Raw genomic sequence first — 13,606 nt, forward strand, 5'->3', positions numbered from 1 at the left:
TGGAGCAAATAAAACAAATCCCCTGGAGAATAGTCCCAAGAATTCATCTCTTTGAAGATGGTATTAAATGCAGCTTACATAGCAGATCTTTGATATTAGTGAAGAGTTCCATATTTTGTTTCCTTCCATTTCATTCCTAAACACTTGATCATTGTTCACACATTCTGCAGTGTCATGAAAATACTTGCAATATTTAATTTTATATTAGAGTTTTTAATTTTGCTCCAACTATTTGTATCTGCATGCAAAGTTTCATTACTGGAAGGAGCTAACACAAAGGAGAACTGCAGAATCAAGTGATTTGCTAAGCTAATAATCTCAGCGTGGCTCTTAGCTAATACAAGAGTAGGTTCAAAGATCCTCTGAATTACAAATTAATAGCTGCACAAATTCCAGAGAAATGAGTGAGAAGTTCAGTCTCTGTGTAGCCAGTTCATGGGGTGGGTGTTCCAGCCTGAGGAACCATCAACTGCAAACATTAAGGAATTTTGTTTCTTAGAGTGCATATCTGATAGGAAGAGTAGACAGAAGATTAAGACCATTTTTCCTTTCTATCCTGTTAGTCACAATATTTTGTGTTTTGCAAAACATACGGCAGCTTTAATTTCAACAGTTACTGGGCTAGAGAAGGTGCATTTTAGGAGACTTTGGGCATAAGTCCATTTTCCCCAGAAGCTGGGATTTCTGCTGCTGGAAGTTCTGGGACAACTCTGAGTATTTCTGCCACCAATAATTAGAATTGTTTACAATAACTGTCTGGATCAGAGAAAAATAGTTCCTAATCTGACACTCACATAATCCTTTCCCCCTTTCCTGTGTATCAGAGAGATTTTTACCCTTGGGGTGATCTACAGCACACGTACACACAGTGCTGCGTAATGGTGGGTGCAAACCAGCTGCCTTCTGTAGCTTCCATTGTGCTTGTAAATATTGACATCTGTGTTTTCTATTCAAAGGATTTCACCTGAAATTAAAATAAAGTTCATAATTTTGAAAGGTAGAGAATTATTTGCCTAATTTTGCCTGGTTTTTAGTGTGACCCTTTCTTTCCTCCCCTTTATTGGTGTCCGAATTCCATTGTGTTCCCAAGCTAAACTCAGAAAACACACATAAAGGACAGGATCTTCAGTTAAGTTCTCCAGCTTCACAACCAACAGTGGTCACTATTGTGTGTATCACCAGCTCAAAAGGAGATTTTTGTGTTAAAAAAATAACAAAAATGCTCAGTCTCCTGCTTTCAAGAAATAGTTTGTAATTTAGCAAGCTTTTATCTCCAATACTAAATATATTCAATATATGTGGGCATACCACTAGCTGTCAGTCACACCAGTACCTGTGATGGGACTGTGATCCAGCAGTGTTCGAACCTGATTCTCACAGATGAGTTTTGGAACGCCGAGATTTACCTAAGTACCTTCATAATTTGAAGCTCAGGGAATAGGTGAGGCAAATGTATTTTTGTGTCTTGAAGGTAGCAGGTGTCAGGAAATGCAGAGATGTCAGCCTGATATCCAGCTCCAAGGCAGGACCCTCCAGCTCCAGTAGCTTCAAAAGCCTCTATGAACTCCATGCTTGGCCTTCTGCCAAGAGTGGTGATTACAAAGTGTCATGACATGCAATGCTTACTCATTTTCCTTAGCGCCCCAAATGCCTGGGTTTTTTCCTCATGACAAGTTTTGGATGCTGCTGTTCCTAACTACGGAACTGAAAGTAAAATGCTGGTGCAGAACAATGTCTGTCAGCTCTCTGGGTACTTATTGAAGCAGAGGACAAAAATAAACAAGACTATACTATGTGTAACACATGGATACATTAAAGAGGGTGAAACAAGGTTTTGTTTGAAACGCTGTTCATATTTACTGAAACATAAAATGGAACAACTGAGCTTGTAATGGTGCAAGTAACAATCTACCACCATTTTTTCCCATCAGATTAAGAAGGAAACAGCTGTTGTCAGATGGCAGCATGATGCCAATAGTTGAACAGGAAGGATTACAGCATTCTAGTCATCTTAATTCTAGTGCATAAGCATTAATAGAGGCTTTTCTTTCACCACAAATGGCTAATGCAGCTAAGCTCTGACACTGGTCTGAACTTCTCACTTACCTAGGGAAAATAAATGCTGCTGTTAGCAGCATAGTAGATGAAGTAATATTTCCTTTAATAAAAATGTCATGAAGGATTTACAAATCTGATGTAAAGCATTAAATTGACAACACCATGAAGCCCAGAACATTAAAATGGTTTTTATATGTTAGCTCTAAAGACATCTTGAAAGAAAACATAACACCATTTACTGCACTTAAATCTATCATAAACAGCTCATTATGATTTCCCATTTATCAAATTGATCTGGACCTTATACTCCGCTATGTAAAAGAGTTCAAGGGAAATTGCTAAGGGCACAGAGTGCAGGGGGAGTCAGTAAATACCAGGGAGTTAATTGCATGGAAACTGCTTTTGTTTAGGAGCAGAAACACAGTTCTGAAAGACTAAGACATTTCAAAGTGATATTTACTTAAACACCTCTGTTCTGTCCTCATTTCCTGTCTGTCTGTCCCATAACACTGAAGGCCTTTGTTGATCCCATTTCCAGTGAGTACATGTACATGAGCATGCATTCATAATTCTTACTTTCAAATAAATCTTAAAAACATCTACTTACCTCATATAACTACTACATATTTTAATGTTCTTTTATTATTATCATCTATATTTTGATGAGTTTTACTGCTCTTATTAATATTACAACAGAAGTAATTTTAAAATTCTTTCCATTTTGTTTCAGTCAGTTTTTATGTACCTTACTGGGTAAATCACCTTTACCTCACTTATCAGAAAGCTGAGAGCCAGTGTGGCACTGTGGGAAAGAAAAACTAAGGACAGATTTGCTGCTGCAGGTAGTTCAAAGGATTACCACACAGCCCAATCCTTGAATTTTATTAGAAATTGATCCCTTAACTGAATTAACTATCCAAGCAGGTTTTTATCCAAATTAGGTTTCCTTCTTAAGTTTGTCTAGAGGCAGATGGCAGCCTTTAAAGATTATTGGAGATATAAACCATTCTATTTTATACATGTAATTATAAAACAATACTATATCCCTAATTTGTAAAGAATATTTGCTTTTTTGTGGCTAAGAAATCTCTTGTCTCATTATGCCCAGGTCTAACAGCATTTACTGTCATAATAGCAAAATGTAGCATTTATGGGAGATGTTAATCTGTTGCTAGTGCTGGCCACCAAATGCAGGGCCATATGTTTCTCTGCTGGGAAGAACAGAGGGGACCAAAATTCTTTTCACAGAATTAAAATTTCCTACAGGAAACATACATGATAGATCAGTTCTCCTCTTGCACCCACCCTTTGCTGTAGTGTCCCCAAACCTGGGGTTTGGAGAAAACTTTAAAAATTGGATAGCATTATAGATTGGACTAATGGGGTTGGCTTGCACCTGTAGAGAGGGGCAGGGATTCTCTCATTTTGCTAAAGGAAATGTCAATTCTGCCAAAACAAAATGAAGGTAAAGATACCTGTAAACAAGGGAATGTAGGTCTGGCTCTCATTACTTTGTGTAAATCCCTCGGCCATTTGATTTTGTCTCAGAAATTGTGATAAAGTCCACGATGTCAATGCATGCCCTTGCCATGAGTATGAGGAGACTGACCACTTCACTACCTACAGACACTCCAACTTTGAGCGCAGAATCAAATAGAGTAAGAAAAAATATCTTTGTCCAGATTTGATGCAAGGAAGAAATAAACAGATTTTTTAGTTCCATAAATGATATTTGTCTTGACTTTAAGCTTATTTTTCAGCAGACATGAAGCATTAGCATTTCTGTTCTTAAAAACATTAAGTTCATTGAATACCTATGACTACTTCCTTTCTGCTGGACATTTTCCTGTTGAGTTTGCCTACAAATGGCATTCTTGCCCCTTTTTTGTTTTTTCTTGTTTTCTGCTTTTCAATCTAGGTGGACATTTTTAATGGCATTGTCATGCATTTCTTTGCTGTCACCATTTATTACTATGCTCCCTAGGAAGAATAATTTTTACAAATGCAACTATATACTGTTTTTTCTCAAAGTCACCAAGTTCTTGCCAGGATATTGCTTGACTTACATATCAGTAAGTCCACAAAATGTCTGGATTTCTAATTCCTCCATCAGATTCAAATTTAAATTTCTGCAGCTCAGTGGGTCACACAGTGCCTAAGAGCTCCTTCTGGGTTTCTGGCTTCTAGTTAGTAAAATGTGCTTGTCTATATTGTTTTCTTGAGTTGAATTTCTATTGATTTTCACTGCTCTTGTTTTAAATCTCTGACATCTCAAATCTTACTTTATACAGCACTGTTTCTTATTTTGATCTTTATGGTACAGAAAGAAAAATTACTGAAGTGATGCAACACTTCCCTCTAAGCTGATGGACTCTGATGGCCATACTGGCTTCTTTTTTCAATCCACAGATTATGAAAGAATTTTTGAAAGTACAGTGGAGGAATGAGGCTGATAAAAAATTATTACATTACAGAAATCAAGCGTTCATTGATTCCGCTGATCACTCTTGCAAGGGAAAAAGAAAAAGGTAGTATTAGGCTTTTCAATTCTTACTGCAGTCAGTTTTGCTGAGATGATACGTCAGGAAGGATTGAAGGAAATAAGTGTCTGAGCAGGAATTGTGAAGGAATGAAGATCTATGTGTATGCCACACATACTGTTGTACTCCCTACAAGAATGAGGAAAACAAGCCCAAAGTTACTGCAGCCATCTCCTTTCCAGTGCTGGAAAAGCCACCGTGTGGGCTACGCAGCCAAGGCCATGCCTGGTTTGCCAGGTAGTATCAGAGAGAGGAGATGCTGTCTGGAAAATATCAGCCAACCATCCTTCCCCATGGTGGCAAAGGTCCCCTTCCACCTCCAAACAGTACCAGAGTCTCTCTTTCTATTGCACCTGGCAAGCCTTCTCATCAGTGAGAAGCTGAAATGGTGAGTGTCTCAGGGCATGTTCCTTGGGCTCTGATAATCCTTCTGCCTTTGTATGGTTTGCAGGAGGTATCCCATGAAATTAAATGATAACAAAACATCAGTGATGGCCTTTACTCAAAGATCTAATTAAGTTCAATTGAGGGAAAACTGCTCGGTTGAAATTGTTCATTCACTCTGAGAATTCTTTTGTCAGTTATCATAGATTGGTCAGAAAAATGGTTTAAGCCATTTCAAAGCTCCTTTTCTCGAGCCAAAAGTGCTGACGGAAGAGTGTGACTTCTTTGCAGAGCTGGAAATACAATCATTTAGTGATCCTTTTTAGTCAAAACAAGCTGAATTGACAACTTTAAATAGCATGTAGTTACTAACAGCATTTTGCTAAGTGCATGCTTTTTCCTTTGCATGTCAGTTTTAAATAAAAATAAGAGTTCAGGCATACACACAGATGATTCCCAAGCCTAAAGGCCTTGTATTCTCTGTTCCACACCCTCACCACAGGTTTCTCAGATGTTCAGTATCTTCTGAAGGAAAAGGGTTGGGAGCTCCATAAAGATCACTGACAAGCATGCAGCATCTTCAGTTGAGAAAATAAATGGATTTATCTAAACACAGCATAAGGTATGAGCAAAAAGTCTACAAGAAAGGAGGGGGGAGGGAGGATCAGCAGGAGATGGCAAGAAAACTCTTTATTAAAAGACAGAAATGTAGGGATAAAGTAAAAATTGCCAAAAGTCAAGCAGGCTCCTTACAGCTGACAGGTCTTGACACCTAACAATATAAATTAAATTATGTATAGTATTATTTGACAGTACAGAGAAAAAGTGAAATTAAATAGCAATGAAGTTGCTGCACAGTAAAAATGAAGTTAAGATCAAAGATAATGTTGGGATGGCATGGCCATCCCAAAACTTCCCAACTCAATACTCTGTCAAGATAATGACAGCAAAAGCCAGACTAGACCTGAAAATCTCTGGATAACACTACATTGTATTCAAGCAAGAAGCAAAGTTTTTAAGGTTTGGTAAAATTAAGGCAGGTACAACAGATAATCATCTGTCCTAGATATTGAAATAATTTCCCTAAGAATTCAACAGTAAGTGATTACAATAATCTGTCAGCTCAAGTGATGCTATGTCAACATAACCTAACAAATATAATTCAGAAAGAGAAAAAGTGAAAAACTGGCAACTTTACACCTGTTACTCTGAGCTTGACAGTGTGCAAGTTTTTTTAAGAGCTCCAAAGGAAAGCATATTTTGAGACACAATGGTAAATGGAAAACTGGGATAAAATACAAGGCATTATTTACCTCCACCAAGGTAAATACAGATTTTAATAATAAAATAACATGTATTAAGGAGCAGAGGCTGCAGGAGATGAATCCTTCAGTATTGCATTTGACACTGGAACACATAAGGACTATAACTACATGCAGAGCTAAACAAACAGGACAGTGGGAACAGTGCAAGTTTGAAAATGAGGGAAAGGCTTATCTTAAAAGAGACAATACATTACATTAAAAACCAAACCAATTAATTGGGGGAGTCTTCCTATTAAGATTTCTCTGGGTTCCCTCCAACTAATGATCTTATTATTTGATTTTTTCATTCATAACTTTGCACAGAAAGAAGAATGTGAAATTTACTGATATTATAAAATTAGGGATATCAATTTAGAGAAAATCCAGGATATTATACAGGAAAATTGATTAAGGAAAGGACTGAAAAAATAAAAAATCATGCACAAGTGCATGAATTTAATAGACTTAATAGCTACATTTTATGCCATAAGCCAGGGGGCTCATCAGTTTGAAATGACAGATACTAACTGGTCATAAGGCAGCCATCAAACACAGTGTTGTACAGCAATAAAAAGGTATAGGCAGTTTTGTGTACATCTAGCTGTATCAGGCTAGAGAGCAGACTTTTAATATCACAGGCATTGATCACACATAAAGTAAATTATAGTGACACTTCCAATCACTCATAATCGAGAAAGATGTGGTCAAATGTGGACAATCACATGGAAAAGAGCAGAGTCTACTCAGCATGAGCAGCTAAAAAGCAACAATAAAATTCCTGTTTGTGAGTACTCATGAACATATATATCTTGGGTGGGAAAATCAATTTCCTTTCATGGACAACGTCAATACAAAAGAAATATGTAGAAACTTTCCACTGGCAACTGTAGGTAGAAAATTAGAAATTAATTTCTTAATTTCAAGAGGAGTGTGGTTCCAGCACAGCCATCAAGGAGGACAAACAGCCTAATCTTTAAAAGAGCTCGGTATGTTTCTGAAGTGAATTTAAGACAGCAGCTTTCTTATGAGCTGCAAGGTAGCACTCTGACAGATAAAATGTTCTTTTCAATCCTCTTGCCTTGTGCTCCTACACCAGTGTATAAGGAACAATAGAGAGTGGCTACATTAGATATTTAAAAAAAACAACCCTTATGTTAAGGACACATTAAGCTTCCAAAAGAAAATGAATTCAAGAACTTCAGAAGAGAACAACATCAGGTCTGTGTGTCCCAAAATGATTTTTTTAAATGTAATTTTACAAATCAGACAAAATCATTCACAAGTATACCTTTGGCTTGAGGGGAGAGGAGGGGCTGGTAAGAATAAAAGACCAGTGAATGGTCCATGCAGACCACTTGTATGCTACTGCAAGAGCATAAGGAGCCATAAAATAATTCTGAGCAGCATTCAGCAGAACCCTGTGTCCTTTATTTGACCAGCAGAGATGGCCACACTAGCCCAGAAATGGCCACACCAAGCTCAGAAATCATCATATTTCCCTGGGATGCTCTAAGAGAAACATGAAACTTCTGAAAAAATTTCACAGGGAAACCCTTTGCCCTAGTATGGTAGCCAGGGATGCAGAACCACAAGGTCCAGACTGTGTGCTTTTGTACCAGCAGCTTCAATCTCTGCTGGACCTCTAAGCACGAGGCTGCTGTGTTCCTTCCTCTGCTTCTTCGTCCTCTCAGGACAGAAGATAAGGGAAATGCTCCTTCCTCAAGATAAGCATGCACCACCACATGCTGAGGTGTTGGGAGAGGAATCAGTACAGTGTCGTGTCCAAACTTCTTGAACCAAAGCTCAGTTAGGAAAAATGTGCCAGGCCAGTTAGGAAAATTTCTCAGGCAGGATTCAGTCCATCAGCCACATCTCAAAGCATGCAGACCCAAACCATGCATTTTTAAGAAGCAGATGGTTAAGTTCACATACATTTCAAAGATGTACAACCTAAGAGAGAACTTTTGGCGTGTGTAAAGGTGTTGGAATCAGATGTAACTGACAGTGTCAGCAGAAGTATTTTTATTTGCTGACTTTTTAAAGATATAAAAATTTCACATAAAAAAGCAGGGATCTCATGACAGCTCTAATATAATCTTATTAGTTGCTGCTTCAACTAAAACTCTTATTATATTTCATGTGACCACTTTCAGAGACAGGTTGTGAAAACTAATAATTAATTGATAAAAAAAATTGAACTTCCAGAATAGCATTTCAGGCCTGGGACAGCGCTTTTCCACATGTGTAGCTTAAGAATTTGCACTTCCTAAAATGAACTATACCAGCCACGATTCAGTTTGAATTTCTGCAATACAATTTACTGTGGAACTCTCCTTGGTAGCACCGAATGTTCACTCTCCTCATGAATGCCTTACATTCATAAGTCTACATCTTTGTCTTCAGCTTGCTTGTGCTGCCTGGTGTTGTCATTGCAAACTGCTCTATCTGCTGCCATCTCCTTTGTTTGTTGTTCTCAAGAATCACTGCTCATTTCTTTTTATTTTGTGCACTGCTTTGCTGTCACTTGGTGCACAATCTTTACTTATACAGAGCTAATTACATTAAGTATATTTATATGAAAGCATCTCGCCTTGCTGAGAACCTAATTTAGTATTTTTACAATTAGTTTCTTGGCTGATCCATTTCCATTCAGTGAGCCTGCTTTTTGTCTGACTGAAACTAATCAGAAGTTTATGACTCAGCAGAATGGGTTTACAGGGTACAGAACCATGAGGGTTAATTAGCTGAGACAAGTATAAAAGATCAAGCACTGTAACATGATTTCTTCTACCACCGTGAGCATTGCATTTCAGTGTGCTTACTTCTGATTTTCAGAAAGGGGATTTTTTGGAATAGTTGTATAGTGCCCAAGGTTTTAATATTACTCCTGTAGCTTCAGGACCCTGAGTTTTGGAAGGTGTCAAATTCAAAGACACATTCCCATGACGTCCACATTTCTGCTAACTGTGCAAGTCCTAAAGTGATTTGAATTAATTATCTACTTCTCAGTAAGACCTGAATTAAGGACATAGTTGCTATTCTCTAAGGATCTTATTATAGTAATTGTTGGGCTGCCCAGTGTACTATTTTACTATCATAGTCTAATCTTGTCATAAACTCTATTCTTAGAAATTTCTGAAGTACAATTTTTAATATTTAAATATATTTTTCTTAATATATATTAGCATAGTATTTATTCACTTAACTGTGGCAGAACCTTAAAATTAAATTCATGGACTTGGACTCAATGGTTAAGAATTTACACGCAATACAGGACTTACAACTTACCCTTAGCAGTTCTGCCTAGGGTGAGAAAAAAGCATAATGCTGATGAGAAGCATTTTTCCCATCACACCAGCTACATAACTATTCTTAGCTCAGTTTGACAGCGAATTTTTTTGGGTTCCTTGCTGTTAATTGGTTTTTCAGCTACTTCCATTCTCAAGAGTAGTAAAATAAGTAATATGGTGTGCCTATCCAGAAGCCTAATAAATTATTTAACTAGAAATCACAGTATTTCAAGAATATGTCAGACAATTTCATATGTATGCACCCATTTCTACATTACTGTTTTCTGGATTCATTTTTATCTTGCTGGGCACTTACCAAAGGAGGCAAATAATAAGGACCTGGTAACACCTAATGATAATAGTTGTTTATGTCTGACTGATATTGACTAAAACATCCATCCCCTATCTATCATGATTTTGTGACATGAATGGGAAAAAAAAGTATTAAGTGATCTTGATGAAATCAATCCACACTTTAAGCCTACAGACTCACTAAAGACGACTAAACGTGCAAATCTTCCCTGTCCTGCTGATGGGTACTGGTTTTAGGAAACCTCCTGTGCTCATTTATATCCTGACAGGTGCTGCCACTATTTACCACTCCAGCAATACTCAGTGAAGTATCTATCCTCTAGTTTAGCACTGACAAATGGAAATTTATCCTTACTCATGTTCATTTAGCACTAATAACCTTCAGTCTTTCAAATGTTGCATTTACTGTGTCCCTTTTCGGCCGTATCTCCAACAGCTCTACTTCTCATATAAAAGCAAATTGATTGACTTCTTAACATCTTCCCTTATTTTATTGACTTCTTTCACCCAGTACTAAACTACTCAAATTCTGCCTTCAGCCAGGGCACTGACCAGGCATTTATTAAACTTTCAGATATGCTTTTCACTCCTTCTCAATGCCTTGATGCCCATCCAGTGTGAGAAGAGCATCCTTAAAGTTCATTGAACTTGCCAGCCTTTTTACACCTTTTCTCATGATATCTACAAAATACTTGACAATGCTGCCACTGGATAAAGAACATAACTTTTTTGCTTTGCTGCATTCATTCAGCTGTCTGCACTAATTGCTGTTTCCTAATTCCCTTTATATTATAAGGTCTTTGAGGCTGAGATTTTTTTTTTTTTTAGTCTGATGTTTATAAAGCAAATAGAGTCATGAAGCTCTGGTTCAAAATCAGCAGGAATATTCCTTTAAACAAATAACCACTGTTAGAGAAGAACAACAGAAGAAAGGCAGGAGTAAGGATTTGGCAGGGGGTTTTCCTTCTGGACTCCTTTCTCTATTTGCCCAGCAAAGTAACACAGTATAAAACCACACAAATTTATAAAATTAGAGCTGTGATTTTGGTCAGACTTACAGAATAAGTTTAACAATTGTAGCAATCAAATCAGTGAAAAAAAAAACCAAACAAGTAAAACTGGTGATATTACACACTTCTCTCACGCAATTCATGTCAAAGTGGTTTTATTTCATTAATTTTTGAAAATATATCTACAGACTGCAGGTATTCTAAGAATCAAGTCTTAAATCATATCAATTAAAAGTTACACTACAATTGATTGTCCTTTTTTCCACTCATTCCTATTGCTAACTTGAAAAAAGTTAGGTAATTAAATCAACTCTCAGAGCAGCCTTATGTGAAAATGCCACACTAAAATATCATTATTTCTGTTTCCTATTCTTGATACATGTTAAGTTTTCGATCAACTCTTTTGATGTACATCAAGTGTTCATACACAGGGGAGAAACTGTGATTCAACAAGACACAAGTGGAACACCACCAGGAGTGCAAACTTTTTTGCCTTCCCTCCACTCAGTGCAAAAATATTTGTATTTGCCGGCTAAATTCGAATTAGAATAGATGATACTGGGGAAAACTGCTTAGTAATGCACCCTGAGAGAAGTCGTATTAAAAAAAAAAAAAAAAGACTAAATATGCAATTCGTCTAATGCATGCTAGTATAATTACACCACTACACGAGGGGTAGGGACATTGGGACATTTCCAGATTTTAACCGATAACGGGAGTTTTCCACAAACGCTCCTTGCTGTCCTGCGGTGCCGCAAGACGCGCTTCGGGAGCGGCGGGGAAGAGCGGAACACGGAGCGGAGCGGAGAGCGGCGGGAGCGCCGGGCCGGGGCAGGACACGGTGCCAGGCGCGGTGACAGCCCCGCCACAGCCGCTCGCTCCGCACCGCGCCGCGGCTCCCTGCCGGTGACGGGCCCGGCGGGAGGAGCAGCGCGGCGGCCGCGCTGGCCCGCCCTTACCTCAGGTGCAGGTAGTGCACCAGCTTCGTCACCACGGTCACCATCTTCGCGGGTCACCTTCCCCGCCGCTGCTCGGGGCCGGGAGGGACACGCGATGGGAAGGGAGCCGCTACCCGGGACTCCTCGGCCAGCGGCTCCTCGCTGCTGCTTCACCGCTCCCAGCCCTCGGGCGGCAGCGCCCTCGCCCCCCGGCCGTGCCCTGCCCGCGCCGCCGCCGCTGCGGACACCCGGCCAGCGCCGCTGCGGACACCCGGCCAGCGCCGCTGCGGACACCCGGCCAGCGGCCCATCTTCGGCAGCGGGGCGCGGCGAGTCCCCGCCGTCGGGGCGGGCCCCGCCCGCTGCCCCCCGCTCCGCTCCGTGCCGGCCGGCGGCGGGAACACCGAGAGCAGGGGCAGGTGGAAGGGAGCGTGCGGGAAGACGGGCCGGGGGGTGCGGCGTGGGTGCCCCGCGGGAGGGGACAGCCGGTCCCGTCCCAGCGTAAGGCTCGGCTGAGACCTGCACGGTGCCTCTCGCAAACGCTGCTCGGGGGAGAAGAGTCAGCGAGGGGCAGGGGAGGTGATTGTTGGCCTGGGCAGCCTGCCCCGCCGTACGAAACCGATGTCTGCGCTCCGTTCAGCTCAGCAAGGGACGGGGATGGAGACGTGGATTGATTATGGCGTGTTAGCGTTCACTCAGGAGGATTTGTCATAGTTCTTTAATCTACCAGTAAGGACCGAAAGAACTGGAACAGAAATTAGCAGAATTAAGGCTGGGAGCAATAAAACATTGGTGTTACCGTAAGGGTACTGAAAACCCGATATTACTTATATAAAACACTACTGGATCTTGAATCTCTTGAAATTTCATCTCTACAATGGATGAGTTCCTCATACAAGCCACATATAAGTAATTTCTCCATCTGTTTGATTTGGGTGGTGGAGAAAATTCTGGCGTCTTTATTGCTGTGAAGATCAACCTAAATGATCGCAGAACCAGTGATTAGAACAGTAGATCCACGTTTTCAAATATATGAATATCAATTACTTAGTTTCTGGTGCACTTCAAATTAAGAGTATCCCTTCAGCCTTATTCTCCCCTTCTTGTGCATCCGCCATGGGCACTGAACAGGACAAGACTCTTGAAGAAAGTTGTACGTGATACGTGTAACTCAAAGACATTCATAAGCACACATTACCTTTTATGAAGAAAGCTTGCACATGAAACTGTATGTCATATTTTCTGACTCAAAATGCTAGATTAAATTACTTACTCTGATGAAGGATTTCACTGTCTAAATAAGATTCAAAGTACTGAAATTTATAAACACAGATAAGCCACAGTACTTGAAATGTTTCCAGCCACCAGAAAGTATATGGGGTCTTTGGACAGCTTGGAAGTAAGCTTAGTGCCACAAAGATGCAATTTAAATGTTTGCTATAAATTAGAAGTTTGTACCTCTGAGCTATTATTGATTCATATATATATAATATATATATTCATATGCATATATATATACACATATTCACTATATTTACATATCTCTTGAAGTTATCTGGCTACAGCAATTTTATTTCAGTTTTTCTAGAAAGAACTACTTGGAAATCCCCATAGAGAGTCAGAATTTTAACTCTGTTGTTTCCTGTTGTCTCTAATCCATTCTGTCTATACATTCTTGACAGTATCAGATTTGTGAGAAAAGTGTATTTTGGGGGATTTGATGAATAAGACAGAATACAGATTCTGTAAATATATAGGAGATTATGTAGAT

At 39.5% G+C, this 13,606-nt stretch overlaps 1 protein-coding gene across 1 annotated transcript in view; it reads right to left on the reverse strand.

Moving 5' to 3' along the window:
• The window catches only part of ARHGAP18 (Rho GTPase activating protein 18), a 92,531-nt gene extending 80,427 nt beyond the window's left edge, over positions 1-12,104 (reverse strand). Inside the window, exon 1 of the mRNA XM_041423933.1 lies at positions 11,858-12,104. Coding sequence (XP_041279867.1) covers positions 11,858-11,901 — 44 coding nt within the window. The 5' untranslated portion in view covers positions 11,902-12,104. The remainder of the gene's footprint in view (positions 1-11,857) is intronic.
• Between the last annotated feature and the right edge of the window lie 1,502 nt (positions 12,105-13,606).

The sequence above is a fragment of the Onychostruthus taczanowskii genome, unplaced genomic scaffold, assembly GCF_017590055.1.
Source record: "Onychostruthus taczanowskii isolate IOZ18803 unplaced genomic scaffold, ASM1759005v1 scaffold8, whole genome shotgun sequence".
Classification (NCBI taxonomy): Eukaryota; Metazoa; Chordata; class Aves; order Passeriformes; family Passeridae; genus Onychostruthus; species Onychostruthus taczanowskii.